This window comes from Daktulosphaira vitifoliae, unplaced genomic scaffold (genome assembly GCF_025091365.1).
Source record: "Daktulosphaira vitifoliae isolate Bord-2020 unplaced genomic scaffold, ASM2509136v1 Scaffold_3076, whole genome shotgun sequence".
Lineage (NCBI taxonomy): Eukaryota > Metazoa > Arthropoda > Insecta > Hemiptera > Phylloxeridae > Daktulosphaira > Daktulosphaira vitifoliae.
In genome coordinates this window covers 1-1,159 of record NW_026102636.1, presented here as the reverse complement: position 1 = coordinate 1,159, position 1,159 = coordinate 1, and the positions used below count along the sequence as shown (strand labels likewise).

The window sequence follows — 1,159 nt, the reverse complement described above, 5'->3', positions numbered from 1 at the left end:
GATATCATCTATACTTGTCCCATCTATGCCTCGTCCACACTGTGCCTCGACCCCACTGTGCTACCGTTTTTTTTTTTTAATTAAACCACGTATGCAACGTATAAAGACGTACATTTTTTTATGAAATATTGAATTTAGCTTAACTGTTATTTTAACTAAATAAGGTTGAACATTAAAAAGCTAAAATGAAGTTAAAGCGTTAATTTATTTAGTTAGTTGGTTAGTTTTTTAACTCGTTTCTTTTTTGATGGGTTTAACTTTTAAATTTAATCAACTACGTTTTTAATTTGAATAATGTGTTAAATTTAAGTACATTACAAAAATGTAAAAATAAAGTTAAATTTATTTTCTAGTTACTTCTAACTTATCCAAGTTAAGAAATATACATAAGTTAGCTTTTAATTTGACTTAATATACTACTTTTTAAATTAACCCTAATCAGTTAAAAAATGTGCTAACTTGCTCAGTTTTGTAAAATATAATATAATATTTTTACAGGACTTAAATCATTCTCATTACAAATGATTAGTTATGGCTGAAAAAGAATGCACACAGAAAAATACCAGGGATGTAATTAAAACTATGACGTTTATATTATTTTTGACATTATTTATGTTTTATTGTATGGGCAATGAAACGAAAGACGATTACGATTGTCGTCAATTAGAAAATTCATCGGTTGCATTAAAAAATCGTAAATACGTTCTTGTTTCCAAACTTTACCTAAATGTTTTACTATAAAGTTTTTTTAGAAACTGTAATACTCGATGAAAAAGCTTTCAAAAATGGTTTCACTGTGTGGGATGACAATTGCCGCATTCCTAATGTCAGTGCTTTCGACGATTCAGTTAAAAAATTCGTGAAAAAGGAAAAATCTCCAAAATGCTCTTCCCTTCCATCTGTAACTTCTGTAATTCTTGATGTTAAATCATGGACGTATACCCTTAAAATTAACAAGTTTTACCAAAACAAAGCTGATTTAAATATATCTTGTTGCTATTCATCAATACACAGAAAATATTTAAAAAGCAAACGATCATTCAATGATGATGATCGTTACACGTGAGTTTCAAAATTAATAATATTATAGCTTTGTAAAAATTATTGGGTTTTTCACTTACCAAATTTAAAATTAATAATATTGGTTTTTATTGAATTG

General features: G+C 26.9%; 1 protein-coding gene across 1 annotated transcript; it reads left to right on the top strand.

The window, feature by feature from the left end:
* Window positions 1-470: 470 nt before the first annotated feature.
* On the top strand, window positions 471-1,062 carry LOC126910017 (uncharacterized; the record flags this gene model as incomplete). The annotated part of the gene is made up of 2 exons (XM_050692421.1): window positions 471-694; window positions 753-1,062. Coding segments are annotated over exons 1-2 (473 nt in total), but the record flags the coding sequence as incomplete, so codon positions are not given.
* Between the last annotated feature and the right edge of the window lie 97 nt (window positions 1,063-1,159).